Genomic DNA, 13,229 nt, shown 5'->3' on the forward strand with positions numbered 1-13,229 from the left:
ATGAGGTTGTTTCTGTTCGCTGTTTGCGAGTCTCCGAGGAGGATTGTTTTCTCTTATATCAGATTCACTTTCCTGCTGGTCTCCACTCCAAGTTCAATGCAGTGAGGGGCATCGACCTAATGCCATTGTGCTACTGCTACGCTGGGATGATCGATTAAAACATTTGCACATAGGTCACACGCTCATTTTACAACTACTCTCGTTATATTTGGTCCTTGACCTCGGTATTCAATATGCATGGTTTCATTCACAAATTGCTTCCTCGGGAGGATGATAATGGAGCCTCTCACGGCCGACGGGCATTGGTGGTGACTGCAGTACTAACCGCAATTTCAACTATCATTGTCGCAATGCGGTTCTATGCTAGACTTCGACTGATGAAAATTACCGGTCGTGAAGATTGGGCTATTTTAATCTCTTTTGTGCGTCCCTTGAAGAGCACATCCAAAGCTCAATTAGCAGCTCGCTAATAAGTTATATGTGCAGATATTTTCCATTATCTACCTTGCACTCGTCGCTGCCCGTAAGTCCAGGATGCATCGGTGAATTCAAGAGCCACCCCACTAATATGAATGATAGAACTACATTATCAGATGGGCGTCCACTCAGCACTTCTTTCCACTTATGTCTTGCAGCAACAACTTAAGGTACGCTTTACCCTTTACTTATTTTCTTTGTTAGTGTAAACTAATCAGACTTCTCAGTGTTTGTGGGCTGCTATTCCCATGTACAACGCCAGCTTGGCATTCACCAAATTCTCCATTCTCTTCCAATATCTGCGCATCTTTCCCGGCAAATCTTTCCGCATTGCCTGTTATGTCACAATGGCTATCGTGGCTAGCTACTCGTCATGGGCCATTGTGAGTGGCTTCGTGAACTGTGTCCCAGTGGCCAAATTCTGGAACAAGGACTTGCCAGGGAACTGTCTCAAGTTCGAGGCTCTCTGGTTCTTCAATGCTGTGATGAACATTATGACCGATATCGCCCTACTATTGTTGCCCATGCCGCTACTTTCCAAACTACAGCTGCCCCGCACGCAGAAGATTGCCCTAATAGGCGTCTTTGCCATGGGTATCTTGGTTGTGGTGACCAGCATTCTCCGCCTTTCCAGTTTACGTGAAGTAGCAAAAAGTCCCGACACTTCATGTACGCTATATTCTTGTCCTCTCCAATCCATTGATATAAAGGCTAATCCACTATACAGACAGCAACGTCGCAGCCGCCTACTGGACCGCCGCAGAATGCAACGTCGCCATCATGTGCTCCTGCCTCCCATTCTTACGACCCATAATCAGCCGCATCTTCCCTAGGCTTCTGGCAGCAGGTAGCTCCAATCGATATGCTGCCAATAAAGCCACCGCGACGAACCTCACGGGAACTCGTACTATAACACGTCATACTCAGCTGTTTAGCCAAAACCACGATAAGGACTTTGATATGTATTCGATCAATGTTAAGTCTGGTAACCACTCCAGTCACAGTTCGTTCGGCGGTATCGAGGTCACCACTGAGATGAGCGTTATGCAGGAGAAAACCTCGAAGAAGGGAACCAGTCAGCATAGGCTAGTTATGGATGCTTGATGTCTTTTTTTCTTCGTTATTTTTGTCTGGATACATATATTCTTCATCTACGTTCGGATATACGCACGAGCTTTGTTTTATTTTTCATGATTTCATTGGGACGACATACTTCAGTGGCAACTTTTCTTTTTGTTTCGTTTATAGGCTCGGGTTCGGCATTTTGATATATATTTCTGTAGGATGGGTGGTCAACTGACAACTGTTGAATAGAGCACTATGGAACAGTGCAGCGTGTAGATATTGGATTGGAATCGATTACAAATCACTTGGAACTGTAGAATAGTATCTGGAATAAGTCATAAAACTGTCTAACCGCTTTTATAGAGAGGTAATAGTAGAGAGGGCTAAGATCTATAGTTAAATACTTAGTGGTGGTTAATATAGCGGGGGTATTCTATATCAAATGGAGGAAATATCCAACCCGTGATCTAAGACATCTATCTCTAAATAAACCAAAGTAATATCCAAATCAAGTAACGTGCTCCTTCTCCTCCTCCTTGGGAATTCTGACCCAAACAATCGTAACCAACGCAGCTAGCAACTGCGCCGCAAGGGCAAACCACCAAATAGCATGCAGTCCATCAAGACCAATTTCCCCAGACGGGCCTCTATCAACACGGGTCCCAATAGCATCAGCCACACTAGTCAAAATCGCCGACGAAAGATTCTGGTTCGTAACCAACAAAGCACCCGCACTTCCCTGATAGGACCGTTCAACATTACTAGTGATGAAGATCGAAGCCGCCGCAAAAGCAAGATCAGGCCCGAATGTGACCAGCGAAACACCGGGGAACGAAAGCGCCCAGTAACTGGTGTTAGCAGTCTGGGGAAGGAAAAACGCCGGTCCAAGCGTGAAAGCTAGCATGGATACCGCATAAATATAATGACCGGGGACGAGGTGCAGAGTGCGGGCGACGATCACAGTCGCCAGGACACCGACTAGCGCATTGGGAATATGATATAGCGCGACAGCAATGGGGCTGGCGTGTTGGATACGCAGCCAGAACTGAATAGCGTAGAACTGCCAGCAGCCGAAGAAGGATCCGAAGCCAAGGAAGTATGCGATCATCAACGGAGTGAAGCCCTGTGTACGCCAGAGCCTGTTAGGGATGAGCGGCCGAACAGCAATGCGCTCGGCAAAGAAGAGCCCGACGAAGAGCGCAAAGCTAACGATGATTAAGGCGTATGTGTAGGGGGCCCAAGATGCGACTGGACCCTGCGTCAGTCCGAACAAGAGACACACGCAACCACCGGCCGCGCAGAAGCCGCCGAGGTAGTCGAATTGCTTTATCGACGGTGCTTCCTTGCCGGAGACATCGGCCATGGGTCGGAGAGGTGGTATGGCGAACCAAGCCGCCGTACACAACATCACGCAGATAATGGCGTTTGAGCCGAAGATCCACGGGAGGTGTTGATACAAGGCTCCACCCTGGATTGCGCCGAGGGAGAACCCGAACGGGGCGGTAGCGGCCATTGCGGAGAACACGCGGTTCTTGCGAATACCTGGTTTGTAGACGCGGCCGAGGATGCTCATGCTGCCTGAGACGAGGACGCCGATGGCGAGACCCTGCATGGCGCGCATAACGAAAAATAGCACGTAGCGCGATGGGTGTAGGGTGAATGCGCCGACTAAGTTCCACACGGCGAGCCAGGCGAAGGCTCCGACCATGAGGAGCTTTGGTGGCATTAGGTCTGTAAGCGAGCCGGAGATGATTACCGACAGGCCGTTAGCTGTGTTGAAGGCGCCGACGACCCAGGGGAGCTCGGTGTTGGTGATGCCGAGGGCTGTTTTGATTTGTTCTTGTGGGGCGAGCATGTCGCCTAGCAGGAAAGAAAAAAGCATTAGGCCAGCTGAGCAGACGAAGATTAGAACCAGCTCGGCTGTGAAGCTTGAGAGCTCGGGCGGGATGCCTTGTTTGCTGCGGATCGGGGATCCTGATTCTTCGTCGGAGCTGTCGGGATGAGAACGGTGTACCGACTCTGCGTGTTTTCTGTTTTTCATCTTGTTTGTTGTATCGAGGGCATAGCTCTCGTTGATTTCACGGTTGATGTCATTGATAGAAAGGTCTTGGAGAGCGACTTTGTCCACGACCTTGTGGCCCATCAGTGGATCGGGGGTTTGTGCCCCGGTCGCTGGTGTTGAGTATGTTCTTGTGTAGGACATTGAAGACCGGCTGGATACTGGCGCTGAGTCTCCATCTTGACCTTGTGGAGGCGTAAGATCTAGATCCTGAGTCCCATTGGCGTGGGCGTCTGCACCCGCGTGCGGTTCAAATGACATAGTCAATTTGACAGAGACACGATAGTGTTCAAGGTTGTTATGAAGGACAATTTGGGAGGGTTGAAGAAGAAAGAAAGAAAGAAAGAAAGAAAAAATATATAGTGAGGATGGCGAAAAACGGCTAAATGATAAGATGTGAGTGGAGTTGGTGGAGTTTTGATTTTTTATCCAAAATAAGGTCAGGCATCGATGTATGCTGTACCTATAAGATCTTTACTACAAGGTACGATAACTAGTTTATACTAGATGTATAGCGTCTACGTACCTCCTGCATATAATTTACAACGTGCTCATCCGACCCCCTTGCGGAAGCTTGCGTATACTCTTAAATAGTGGATCTAGTTTGTGTTTCAGGAACAGGTATGTCTATAGTCATGTCTAACGAGAGTTTCCTTCCCAAGCATCCTGATTTAGAGATAGTGCCCCCAAGACTGAACGCCGAGACGGTTAATTTCTCTTCTATTTGGAAGCAAAGGGAGAAGAAGAAACATGGCAATCATTTGTATTTGTAAGGTACATGAGAGCAGAAGATCTACTTCCGAGATCATGCTTGGAATGCTATTAGAGAATGAATTGCGAATCAAATGTATATCAATATGTATATCAATGTCGTCAGCCTTGATCTGATCGTCAATGATTGACACGATGATTCGATAATTTGATGCCCAATCTCTCTTCCTTGGAATTTTTCATCCAATCGGATGCACGGCATGACGGAATCCGATTTCCGAAGCCGAAGGGACACAGCGGGACCTTGCATCAGGCTAAGATTCGGTTAATGTCAGACCGCTAGTCCCGTGTGATGATCATCGTTTCTTCTGATCTACGCTTGATCTTCAGGGTCTCAAACTATGAACCTGGATGTTCGACTAAGCTTTGTTGATCATCATCACCCTACATGTACACGACGTCATATCAGGTACGCCCTGCCCTTGCTGAGAGGTGGGGTTGAATTATGCAGTACAGCCTACTAATCTCAAGACCTGCACAATTGCATGGAGATTGAAAATCGAAGTCATTGCTCTTTCATTCGTGATGCTAAATCAATATACAAGTATCTTAGATATGCTTATTTACCGAACACCTTGTAGCGGTCCTCAATAGGAGCGAAGGCCTTCTCGCCGGGCTCAGAGTTGGGAGTACCGAAGACCAGCTGGGCATCCAACTTCCATGAGGCGGGGATGTTCCAGGTCTTGGCGATCTGCTCATCGATGAGGGGGCTGTAGTGCTGAAGGTTGGCACCAAAGCCCTCAGACTGAAGGGCAATCCAGACTTGAATGATAGTTAGCTTAAAATTGCTTATTTCCGACCAAAGGCCTACGAAGAAAAACACATACCAAGGTACTGAGACATAGCATTCGATTCCTGGGCAAAGGGGTCGAACTTGTCGGCGTAGATAGCGAACTTCTCCTTCATAGGAGCGAGGGACTCAAAGTCGACAAAGAAGAGGACCTGGATTGATGGGTAAGCCGATGATTCGCCATTTTGACGCAAAATGGAGTCATAGTCATATCGGAGAGGGGAAACGCACGGTTCCGTAAGCAGCGCGGAAAGAGTTCAGCTTGGGCTTGGTAGAAGTCTCGAACTGTTCCTTAGGAACGTGGCCAGCAGCGACCAGACCCTCCAAGGCATTAATGGCAATATCCCACACCTTCTTGTGCTCCTCCTTGAGCAGGAGGACAACACGGGAGGTCTGGGTATTGAAGGAGCTGGGAACGTGGAGGACGGAGTCCTGAACAATGCGGTCGATGACATCGTCAGAGACGGGGCTCTCGCCCTTGAGGTCGTAGTAGGTGCGGCGAGCCTTGACCAACTCCAAAAGATTGGAGGTAGCCGTGTTCTTGAATTCGGGTTGAGTGGAGCCCATTATGAAGGTGTTGAGAGGAGACAGGTGGATGATTAGTTGTGGAGTGAAGTGGTAAAGAGCAATTGCAAGAAGGAGAAACAACAGGTGGACTAGGCTGGGGTTCTTATACATGATGTGGATTGCGAATCCTTGTCTCGCGAGATCACCAAAATCTATTTTTCTATCGCTTTCTCCATGGCACCATGCTTATGGCTCCATATCTCGGGGTAGATGGACTGAAAGTGGCCAATCACAGTGGAAGAAACCTTGGAAGGACCATAATTAATAAGCACTAGCATTATGGACTGACTAACTAGATATAGTTAGTGCGTTATTATCAATGCGTTACCAAGCAACTCTGGGCAGGGCTGTTCTATTTTTATACTGACAAATTGAAGCGGAATTGATTCCTACAACATAGGTAACGGAGTACAATATAAACCAATCAATTTCAATTTCAAACTATTCTCTTCAAATGGGAAATCAGTTCACACCTCAAGTTCAAATCCAGAACATAGCACTAGCTACGATTCCACACATCAACGCCACGGGCGCAACTTTCTTGACTCCGTGATTTTTTGCCCCTATTGGAATAGTGACGGTGGCAATGGCGGTCTGGTTTTCTCCGCAGTCACATTTACAATGGCACGGAATAGAGCTGGCAAGAACAGTCACCGTCACTGTCGTGCCGTTCTTGTCAGCCGGCGAAGTTCCATTACCGAAATAAGTTGGGACACCAGTTATCATGGCAGTCGAATTTGGGGACCCAACGGAGGCGGAGCCAAGGCCAGTAATTGTCGCAGTCGCGGTCGCGGGCGCATTCGAACTCGTGTCACTAGTTGAAACATGAGAATCGCCAGAAGCTTCGGTTTCAGTCGCGGTAGCAGGCGCGGGGAAGTCTCCAGTATCTGTCACAATCAAGGTTGCTGGGAAAATCCCGAGAGCGGAATCGTCGCCCGTGGCTGGAACAAGCACTGTGGCCGAGGTGACAGCGCTAGTCTCATGCAAGGATTTTGTTTCTGTGCAAGACGCGCCTGTAGGTGTCGGAGAACCCATAAGCGTGCAACCTGAGGTGAAGTCGAATTTGTAGCCGTTGGCAATCATGTCATATGCTATATCTAGAAGTCAGTATAATGTCCTGTCTAGGAGGCGGTGGGGCTGCTATGTTCTTACTGCTAGGTCCATAGATAACAGTCAGATCTGGGGTAAATCTGTGACAGGCTGTTTGGTCCGAGAGACAGTTGATTCCGTAGGTTGTTGTTGCATCTTTCTGCGTTGGTTGTTAGTGATTAATCACAAGAGAAGCAAGCAGACAAAATACACACAGCGCCTAGTGCCTTGCCTCCATAGCCGTTGAAGTAATCGGGTGCATTGGTGACCCATGGGATCGTCTATATGATGTTAGTTTTCCGAGTATCTTGGTGGCTTTGTAGGAGGTAAACAAACAATTGTCGCGTCTGCGTGGGCAAACCCGAGAGCAACCCAGCAGAGTTGGATCACCAACGCGAGAAGATATCTGAATAACATCTTGTAGATTACTGACGAGATCTTGAGAAGCGTTTCTTGGAGAAGAGAATATTTTCAACAGGAGAAATATTCTAAAGACGCGAGGGTGTTGAAAAGAGGTTTTGAAGTGAGAAGCTATGTAGATCGGAAACAATGTATATAAACAATCGAACAATCATGAATGGAAAGACCAATATACTGAACAATGGGAAAGAGCGAATCACAGTTAGATGCCTGGCCAGTAAGGCGTATATTACCTAGTTTAGTATAACAGACTAGATATAACTTATAATACATCGTAGCCCTGGAGAGTTCTGGAAAAGAGGTCTTCACATTACTTTCGTCCATGCGAAACAACCCATTCCTGCCTAACTGAAATTCCCAAACCTCCCTTTTGTGCCTGATCCATATCCCTGCTCTCCCCCGCTTCAAGAGTATCTTCGCTCCCACGACGTAACTCTCTCGTCTGTGTGGGGTTTTGGACTGCGACACCGACCTTATGCTTTGGTCCAACCGGCTGCAAGCACAGCTGACTCGAGTTATCTTGAAGCGGCTGGAACTCGCCATCGCCAGTAGACCTAGATCTTCCAGGTGGGGACGAAGACTTATTTGAAGGACGAACTGTCACCTCGGGGGTGTATGTTGAACGTCCCAGGAGGGGGCGCATCATAGGAACTGAAGCGAGGATGACGGCGAGACAGGGCTCCAGGCCACTGAAAATGTTGGCAAGGGGAATCGAGTAAGAGATGTCGGCGAAGTCCATTGTGGAGAGTATGGAGATACGAAGAATGCTGATGATGCACGTGCTATACTCCAGGTTAGCAAAGATCTTTTCACGTTTGGTTTTACACCGGTTGTGCAAATCTTACACTCCTCCGAGGCCGAAGATGGTGATGAATGTCACTTTCTTATATGTTGCCATCTGCAGACTATACAGCAGCGGCATAGGCGTCACCAACACAACAACATCGGTGAGGAGATTTATAACTCCCGTCACCGTGAAGGAGGTAACCTGGTTTCCACACGATCCCCCAGGAATAGTCTGGTCCCAGTTATATGCAAAGGGCCGACATATCAAACACCCGGCCAGTATTGTTCCAACAGTCCAGGCTACAATCACACCCATTGTTGTCCAGGAAATCCGCACGACCCAAGTGACGGGGAAGATGCTAAGATATAAGAACAATATGGAGACTTTTGTACAGCTGAGACTCAGAACCCAAAGAAATTGCAATGGGACAATCAGCTGGAGGAGTTTAGCGATAGGGCCGGGCCCATACTTGGGTACAATTGCCTTGACATGATCATAACCAATGCCCGCTTGTATCACGCCGGTGATGCTGATGGACTGGAGACCGACGGCAAATATCTGTATCTGTTAGCACAAATTTCGGGATAGTGAGGAAAGTACTCACAACGGCGGCAACTATGAAATAGTCACTGATGATCCATCTCTTATTCGCGAGATGGTGAGCTAGAAGTCGCAGAAACACTGCTACCACAGCTAGAATGGAGAAAGCAATAGCCACGCCCAAGACCTGCCTTTGGGCTGGCGTCTCTATAGGAAAGGTAACAACCATCTCATCTCGCACGCGAAAAAAACAAAAACGGTCCGCAATCTAAATCAAATCCGGGGACGGTATTAAATAGGGAATTTGAGACTAATCCACCCGCAGCTAACACGGCATACGAAGGCTAGTCGGGGGCCAAAAGTCCTGGGCCGCACTGGGGGCAATTCTCGTTTAGCCTCCGACACTTTCGTGTCAATCATAATGCACGGAGGACATCTTAAGGGAATGTGATAGTGAGCAAGAACGAGTCACATGGCGAATTCTTCTGTACAGTTTAGCTGTTCAAATTAAGAGGATGAAAGACTCGGCATATCCAGATTGACCGTGGTTATTATAATCAAGTTTAATGAAAAACAATTTGATTCTTCGGCATATGACAGAGAAACGTCTCATTATTAGGGAGCTGATTGGTGTGCCAAGTGCCGCTTATGCACTAATACGGAGTTCATCTTCAGTCCCGCATTTATTGGCGTCTTTCGACACCAAACCATTGGCCTAGTATAAGTAATAGCGCTTGGCGGATTAACCGAATCATGCATCATGTTTGCGCTATGTAAAAATGTGTTCCCCCTTTCTTTGCAGTGCATCTGATATGTCAAACGTCCTCCTAACCCCTGTTTCCATGATATGGCTGCTACTCCTATTATTGAGGTGACGGCCGCGGTCGCGATAGGTCTATTGACACTGCTCTACATTGTCACAGGGCAACGGAAGGGACAAAAGAAACCCCTCCTCAAGCTTCCCCTCATTGGTGACCTCCATAGCTCCCCTATTGTGAAACCACTTTTGAACTGGGACTCATGGACGAGGGAAAATGGTCCCATTGCGGTACCGAAGCTCTTTGGGCTCATACCGATTGTGGTGTTGAATTCATATGAAGCTGTGACTGAATTGTTCAGCCGCCGCAGCCAGTGGTACAGCAATCGTCCGCCCTCTGTCAGCATGGAGATGATCACAGGGGCTAAGCCTGGGCAGTCAAAGTTTACTCTGATGCACGATTACGACGATCACCTCAAGTTCCATCACCGTATTCTGGCCCCCAGTCTGGGTGCTCTGGCCGCCCCACAATATCACCCCTTAATGGAGCTCGAGTCTAAACAGCTATTGTTTGATCTCTCAAATGCTGCCCAGCAGTTTTCCCAAGGAATCAGCACAGAAACAATCTATCCACTTCTTGAGCGCACTCAATCGAGTGTTATACTTGCTCTACATTATGGCTTGCGCATCCCAAGTTTCGAAGAACACATCTTGCATGAGATCATTGACATCCAGACCCAAATAACCCACCTCGCTGCAAACCCCCGTCTTCCAGATATTATCCCGGCTCTGCGTCACCTACCCGCATTTTTGTCCCCCTGGAAACGAGCGGCTGACAAGCTGTACGCCACACAGGTGGACCTGTACATGCGTCTGTTCCGACACGGGAGGGATTCAGCTGGCTGGAACTCCACCAAGCAGGCAATCGCCACAGCGGAGAAGTACTGTGAAGATGGTGTCCCCGACCTCGATCTCGCGTTTACTCTCGCAACCTCTATCCAGGGAGGTATGGAGACTTCACCGCGGCAGCTACTGTGGTTGTTCATTGCAGCGCTGCAGCAATCGTCCTTTATGACACGGGCGCACGCCTTGCTCGACGAGGTCGTCGGGCGAGACCGGCTACCACAGTTCTCGGACCGCTCAGGGCTTGCATTCATTGACGCTATTATGCATGAACTTTTCCGTTGGCGACCTATCTCGCCGGGATCCATTCCCCGCAGGGCGGACCGGGATGACGAGTTCAATGGTGTCAAAATTAAAAAGGGGGTCACTCTTATGGCTAATGCGTGGGCCATCGGTCGAGACGAAAAGGTCTTTGATCCTGCGCTGGGAGACCCTCAGGAGTTCGTGCCTGAGCGGTGGCTCCGGCGGGATGATGACGGAGAGGAAAGACTGCGAACGGACCTTCCGTTGCCGGTCTTTGGGCAGGGCCGCCGGATCTGTCAAGGAAAGAAGGTCGCTACGGATGGATCTTTTATCCATATTGCTTGTCTGCTGTGGGCGTTTGATATCGAGCCCGCTGATGGGGAGGAGGTGGATCCGTGGGCGATGGTCGTGGCAGGATTCATGACAATGCCGAGGGAGCTCAAATTTAAACTCCGGCCCAGGGGTGACTGGGTACTGGATGTTATTAAGAAAGAGTGGGCGACGGCGGAGAAAGGTCTCGGAAAGGTTATGGGAACTAGTGTTGATGTTGAAGATAAATGATAGGATGGCCAATGAACGTTTGATATTACGATTATATATATCCGAATTCGCCCTGCAGAACGGGTTTACACGCAGATTTTGCCAGCGCGTGTGGACTATTACAGATCGGACAACCCGGATACATTTACGGCAAAGTGTTCTCGATTTAGAATACAGGGTTAGGTATCTCTCAGTTCGGGATCGGTGGAAACCACGGACCGGGCCGAATCTTCCGAGGTTCGAACCCTCCAAGGAAGCCCTCTGAATCATCAGTTTCTGTCGATAATATATGGTGTGCACTGCATGTTGGTCTTCATTTATCCTCTCCTTGAACTTCCGAGACATGTTCGATCATGATTATTGCCACATCCATCGTTTCCATCATCGCGTTTAGTCTTCAGACTTTTCCAGTCATACAGCGAAACCATCCGACTCTTGTTTCTTGTAGGGGAAAATTTGTAGGCATTGCTGCAATGTGGTTTTAGCTAGATTCCGAGCTGCTAGGTATCGCTAGCATAGTTGGGGCTCTGAGGAGTGAGTTCGATGTTATCCATATTCACGATGACCTGTAGACCTTGCTCGCGAAAAGTGTCCTAGACACTGATTTTACGCAGCGTATGCGGTGGTATTAGAGGCTTCTAGACCTGACCAGGACCATCTAGGTATCAGTCCTGTAACCTTTGGTGGTTGGGGTCTTGTTTATGGTCGCTGTCGATGGGACGATGTTTTGATATGAGTACCAACGGCTCAATATTTAGTGGGAAAAAGCCGGGGAATGAAAAAAGTGCAAGTATTAATTCATTCGTTGAGGCCAGGAATTGAACGCCTGACTCCGAGATTAAGACACTCATGCTGTTATCGTTCCTTCCTAAAATGTGTGTCTGAATAGCTTCATTTTTTGACTTTATATGTATGTACCCTCCAGTTAAAGTGATCCTCAACCAACACCAACGGGTAATCCGATTAGTTTCAAAATCGATAGGTAGTATACAGACCCTCTCTAGATCTTTCCATTAAAATCTGACGCTATCACAACTCCGGGAAGGCAGGAAATCTATGTGTCAATGCTCTCTAGTAACCTCTCTCTTAAGTTTTCCTCCTATATGAAGAAGACAAGTACTAATATTTCAACCAGCCCCCCCCAGTGGCCCAGCGGTATTATGGCCGGGGCATCCCACACCAGGATGTCGCAACGGGTTTTACTTGCTCCCCACTGTCGGTCGGACTCCTATATGCTGAAGCTCTCCCGAAGCACTACACTAGGCAAACCCCCGCGGAAGGGTATAGTCCCCCGTTACTTAGGGGGGAGGCCGTAGTTAGTACGGTGAGTGGAAGCATATAGGGGAATGGTCGGAGGAGAGGACCATGTACATCGAGTGGCCAGCCTCTGTCCATACCCTCCTGAGGTCTAGGAACGGTCTAGATTAATGGGGACCTTCTTTTTGATGCTATTCAACTTTTCACCACACCTTCCTTGTTTTCCATCCTGACGTTCAATTTCATTCTTATCACCCAACAACTTTCATTTTCCTTCTTTCCCAACATCGTGTCTCCATCTTGAGGCTCCCAGTCGTGCTTTCCCCTCTCAACTGAACATCGGAAGGTTTGTTTACCTCCAAAGATTTATGTTTCCCTCTATCATAAATGGACCTCGCGATTTCCATCATTCTTTACATTTCTCCTCAGTGTACAGATTCGTGATATCTCCTGAGTTTTAAGCGCTCCTTCCTTCCGGTCCGGTTCTCATATTCTATTCGTATGCTGACGGTATTTTCCCGGATCTTCGCTCTCGTCTCCATTCCCAGTATCTCCGCACACGCTACATGATTTAATGCTTCATGGTTCTTAGCCGTTTGCTCCCAACGGACCACGGCGAGGACTATATGATTGAATGGTTCACACGGACGGACGGACCTCGGCAATTTTATGATTGGTATAAATTCTACTTCGAGCTTCGGAACTAGTGCCTGGCCAAGGCATGGACATGAGTGAATTTTCCTATCTTCAACCTCCATACTCACGATATTACCCAGTCGAAAAAAAAATACATACGGACCCAATGTAATGCCCGCACAGTCGAGAGTCTTGGCAATTTCAGCAGTTTTTCAAATACTGGATGGGCAGCTCCGGCACCCAAAAAGACTCTCAGGTCGGCTGGACGTCCACAGGCTGCAAGAAATCGGTTGCCAGGATCTGGGTGGTGCAACGTCACATCTCAAAA

General features: G+C 48.2%; 6 protein-coding genes across 6 annotated transcripts; 2 read left to right on the forward strand and 4 right to left on the reverse strand.

Annotated features, from left to right (window-relative positions):
* Positions 1–233: 233 nt before the first annotated feature.
* Positions 234–1,581, forward strand: N7516_006675 (PTH11-like integral membrane protein; the record flags this gene model as incomplete). The annotated part of the gene is made up of 5 exons (XM_057219395.1): positions 234–422; positions 487–523; positions 580–647; positions 705–1,146; positions 1,205–1,581. 5 exons carry the CDS (start codon positions 234–236, stop codon positions 1,579–1,581), a joined length of 1,113 nt encoding a protein of 370 aa, XP_057073486.1.
* A 469-nt stretch (positions 1,582–2,050) lies between these two features.
* N7516_006676 (uncharacterized protein) lies at positions 2,051–3,862 on the reverse strand (the record flags this gene model as incomplete). The annotated part of the gene is made up of 1 exon (XM_057219396.1): positions 2,051–3,862. The coding sequence occupies one exon, from the start codon at positions 3,860–3,862 to the stop codon at positions 2,051–2,053; it is 1,812 nt and encodes a 603-aa protein (XP_057073487.1).
* A 1,069-nt stretch (positions 3,863–4,931) lies between these two features.
* On the reverse strand, positions 4,932–5,860 carry N7516_006677 (uncharacterized protein; the record flags this gene model as incomplete). Its single annotated transcript, XM_057219397.1, has 3 exons — positions 5,394–5,860; positions 5,200–5,314; positions 4,932–5,134 (listed from the first exon to the last, which is right to left on the reverse strand). The coding sequence occupies exons 1-3, from the start codon at positions 5,838–5,840 to the stop codon at positions 4,932–4,934; spliced, it is 765 nt and encodes a 254-aa protein (XP_057073488.1). The 5' UTR covers positions 5,841–5,860.
* A 349-nt stretch (positions 5,861–6,209) lies between these two features.
* N7516_006678 (uncharacterized protein) lies at positions 6,210–7,235 on the reverse strand (the record flags this gene model as incomplete). The annotated part of the gene is made up of 4 exons (XM_057219398.1): positions 6,210–6,820; positions 6,882–6,978; positions 7,034–7,099; positions 7,155–7,235. The coding sequence occupies 4 exons, from the start codon at positions 7,233–7,235 to the stop codon at positions 6,210–6,212; spliced, it is 855 nt and encodes a 284-aa protein (XP_057073489.1).
* Positions 7,236–7,548: 313 nt separating this feature from the next.
* N7516_006679 (putative integral membrane protein) lies at positions 7,549–8,794 on the reverse strand (the record flags this gene model as incomplete). The annotated part of the gene is made up of 3 exons (XM_057219399.1): positions 7,549–8,020; positions 8,084–8,583; positions 8,630–8,794. 3 exons carry the CDS (start codon positions 8,792–8,794, stop codon positions 7,549–7,551), a joined length of 1,137 nt encoding a protein of 378 aa, XP_057073490.1.
* A 618-nt stretch (positions 8,795–9,412) lies between these two features.
* On the forward strand, positions 9,413–11,029 carry N7516_006680 (cytochrome P450; the record flags this gene model as incomplete). The annotated part of the gene is made up of 1 exon (XM_057219400.1): positions 9,413–11,029. The coding sequence occupies one exon, from the start codon at positions 9,413–9,415 to the stop codon at positions 11,027–11,029; it is 1,617 nt and encodes a 538-aa protein (XP_057073491.1).
* Between the last annotated feature and the right edge of the window lie 2,200 nt (positions 11,030–13,229).

The sequence above is a fragment of the Penicillium verrucosum genome (assembly GCF_028828655.1).
Source record: "Penicillium verrucosum strain IBT 35672 chromosome Unknown utg000002l_segment0_segment0, whole genome shotgun sequence".
Taxonomy (NCBI): Eukaryota; Fungi; Ascomycota; class Eurotiomycetes; order Eurotiales; family Aspergillaceae; genus Penicillium; species Penicillium verrucosum.